The 3,691-nt window shown below is 32.6% G+C and overlaps 2 protein-coding genes across 2 annotated transcripts; both read left to right on the forward strand.

The window, feature by feature from the left end:
• On the forward strand, positions 1-1,001 carry LOC127804375 (L10-interacting MYB domain-containing protein-like). Its single transcript, XM_052341234.1, has 4 exons — positions 1-16; positions 98-327; positions 411-633; positions 724-1,001. Exons 1-4 carry the CDS (start codon positions 1-3, stop codon positions 999-1,001), a joined length of 747 nt encoding a protein of 248 aa, XP_052197194.1.
• Positions 1,002-1,221: 220 nt separating this feature from the next.
• Positions 1,222-2,528, forward strand: LOC127804376 (uncharacterized). Its single transcript, XM_052341235.1, has 3 exons — positions 1,222-1,909; positions 2,059-2,243; positions 2,343-2,528. Exons 1-3 carry the CDS (start codon positions 1,222-1,224, stop codon positions 2,526-2,528), a joined length of 1,059 nt encoding a protein of 352 aa, XP_052197195.1.
• Positions 2,529-3,691: the final 1,163 nt, after the last annotated feature.

Genomic DNA, 3,691 nt, shown 5'->3' on the forward strand with positions numbered 1-3,691 from the left:
ATGGGTGGTCACAGAGGTAAGACTAAGGAACCAATGTCATAGCCTGATGAGAATGAACATGCTTTTATCGGGATACTTTATGACAATGTGAAAGCAGGAAAATTGCAATGCTCTACATTCACGAAAGACGAATGGGGCAAGATCAATCAAGACATGATTGGTCTCACAAAAATGGATTATGGGATAGATAGACTGAAGGGTAAGTGGAACCGTTTACGTAAAGTGCATCGCTTGTTCGCTAAACTGGTAGGGCATACAGGTGTTACATGGGATCCAAATACCAACAAAGTTGATGCTGCTGAGGAAGTTTGGCAACACTTTTTTACGGTATTTTCACTATTTTTTATTTGTGACATTATATTCTTTTACTATATACAGCTTATTAATATGGCTTATTTTCATGAATGCAGATAAACAAGGCTGAGTACAAAATATTCAAGAAGGAAGGATGTAAGCATTATGCAGTTCTTGGAGAGATATTTGGCGGGACTACAGCCATCGGAGGTTTAGGCAATGCTTCCACTCAACTTCCTCCAACATCAGAGGAAGAAAGGCAGATAGAAGATGATTTTCTGAATAGGGGAATGCATGTACGTGCGCAACAAAATGATGATGAATATGATGAAGTTACAAGTATTCGTCATAACAAATGACGACGCAAGGAATCCAAGACCAATAAAAGTGAAAAACTTAAGGCTTGTATAGCTCAGTGGTCATCTACAGTAAGTATGAGAAGTGAAGAAACTGAACTTAGGATGCTTTACCTAAAAGAAAAGCTTGCACACATGCAAGGAAAATCGTCTATTCAATCTAGCAATTCTGAAGCCACTAGTCCAGATCCGTATTCAACAAAGGTTTGCCTAGACATCTTAAATAGTATGGAAGGAGTGTCTAATGAAGATTATATGAAAGCAATGAAGGCTTTTAAGGATCCAGATTTTAGGATGTCATTTGTGGAGATGCTAGAAATTAGGAGAGGACCTATCTTGAATCTTCTTTGATTTGTTTGATATTTTGGTTTGTTGCGTGTTTTCTATTAGCTTGGACTATTGTGTTCTTTTAATACTTTGATGTTATATTTCTAAACAGATGCTTGCTTGTTTTATTTTAATCGATGTGTTGAGTTTTCATAGTTTTCATAAATAATGTTGTTTGAGTAGTATATTAAATGATAATTGATGTAGATAATGATGTTGATTAAAAATATATTTGTGCAGAAGGATGTCTACTGAATCAAGTTGGGTTCAAAATTCGACTGATGAAGATTTGAGTGATGATTTTTTATTTACAGAAGATGATTTGGATGCGTCTATTGGTGATCGACTAATGCTTAGTTATTTTGTTGCCAATAAACGAGTTTTTATTGACAGGACACCTTGTAGAACATCATTGCTTACTGGAAAAATGTACATGCTTGAAATTTTAAATGGACATCCAGACGTGTGTCATCGTAATTTTCGGATGCAGAAACATGTTTTCATAAATTTTTGTGACACTTTGAAACATAAAGGGCTGTTGACAGATGGGAAAAAAGTTAGTGTCGAGGAGGGTGTTGCTATGTTTTTGATGATTGTAGGGCACACTACAAGATATAGTATTATTGGCGATAGATTTCAGCATTCCAACAACACAATCCATAAATGGTTTAAGCGTGTTTTACGAGCTGTTTGTTCATTAGGCACAGAGATAATCTCCCCTACTAATCAAAATGGACCTCACGAGCGTCTCTTGCGCAAATATCCTTTCTTTAAGAATTGTATAGGTGCAATAGATGGAATGCATGTTGCAGCTTGGGTACCTGCATCACGACAAACATCTTTTCGTGGAAGAAAGACTAATGTAACACAAAATGTGATGTTGGCATGCAATTTTGATATGAAATTTATATTTGTGCATGCTGGATGGGAAGGTACTGCTAATGATTCACGAGTATTTATTGACGCAGTTACAAGACCCTCGAACAACTTTCCAATGCCACGGGGAGGTATATTCTAATACTTCAAATGATGTATTAAATATTTTTATTATATTACAATCTTAAATCATAGTTTTTTGCAGATCAATTTTATCTTGTTGATTCTGGCTATCCAAACATGCCTGGATTTCTTGCCCCTTATCGAGGTCGAAGATATCATCTGCGTGATTATCTTGGACGAGGAGGACCACGTGGAAAGGAAGAGTTGTTCAATTATAAACATTTCTCGTGTCGGAACATAATTGAACGTTGCATTGGAGTGTTGAAGGCAAGATTTCCTATTTTGAAATTAATAACAAATTATCCACTTAGTAGGCAAAGACAAATCCCTACTGCATGTTGCACAATACATAACTTTATTCGTCAGGAGGACTTTTTAGACAGGTTATTTACTGAATATTCAGTAGATAATATGGTATTTGATGATATGTCGGAATCAAACCAAGATCGGGAAGCCATACATTTTGATACTAGTCAAACAGCTCAAATAGGAGAAGTTAGAGATCAAATTGCCACACAAATGTGGAATCAGTATCAAGGGACTCGTACATGAGTCTGTAATTTTATTTTATTGTTTTAATTTTTGAATTGTGTTTCTTTTTAATATTTGTATTAAAACTTGTAATCGAATCTCACTTGTTATTGAATTGTTTGATACAATCTTATAATTTATAATTACATTATGTAATACCAGTTCATGTCTTTAATTTTTATTTTAATACTTGTTATTTATAATCACATTATGATCCTACTTGCTATTTTTTTTCAAGCCAATTTATTTATCTATTTAAATTTAAATAGTTTTAATTTATTAAATAATCAAATTTATTGAATAAAATATTATTTTTAAATTATTTTCAAAATTTCAAAGAGAACGCATTTTCTAGTTTTCTGTTTTGAGAAATGGTTTTTCAAAATGATAAAGAGAACGCATTTTCAATTTTTTGAAAACAGATTACCAAAACAGGAAACAAAAAATGAATTAAAAACTCAAAACTAAAAATTGAAAAGCAAAGAGAATGCAGCCTTAATTTTTTAATTATTTTGAATATTTAGTTTCCTATTTCTATATTTGTCTTATCGTAAATCCCATAGATTGGGGATCCTTCTTGTTATGTATAAACCTTTTATGATCAAAATAATGTGGCAAGAGAAGAATTCTTTTTTAATATCGAATTGTTTAGATGGTAATAGAGAGGTCTGGATGCAAAGAAAGCTCTAGTCTTCAATCCTCATCAATTGAATCATGTCTTCAAGTGAATGAGGAGACATCTCTACTTCACCAGCCAACCCCAAGCCCGACAAGACGTCAAACCATGCCGACACAACCAATGAATTTTCACATTATTTTCTTAGCTCCTCAAAGAACACAAGGGCAATTTTGGTTTCAACGCTCCTCAACAGACAAAGTTATACCAAAAGTGCTTTAAATGGAAGCAACATCTGTTTTTATGACATGCATGTGTTATGTCGAAGATATGTTAAAAATTTAAAAGTTTAAAATATCTTTTTAGATTAAAATGCATAAATTTTTTATATGTGAAGGATCCCACACAAACGTGCAAATTAGATAATTCTGATATCTAATTTTTTTTAAAGATAAATAATTATTTATAAATAATTCTAATTTTAAAATAATTTCAAAATATTAAGATAAATAATATTCCATAAGAAATTATATTCCAAAAAAGGGCAAAATAAACGTTGCAAAAGATA

This window comes from Diospyros lotus, chromosome 6 (assembly GCF_014633365.1).
Source record: "Diospyros lotus cultivar Yz01 chromosome 6, ASM1463336v1, whole genome shotgun sequence".
NCBI lineage: Eukaryota > Viridiplantae > Streptophyta > Magnoliopsida > Ericales > Ebenaceae > Diospyros > Diospyros lotus.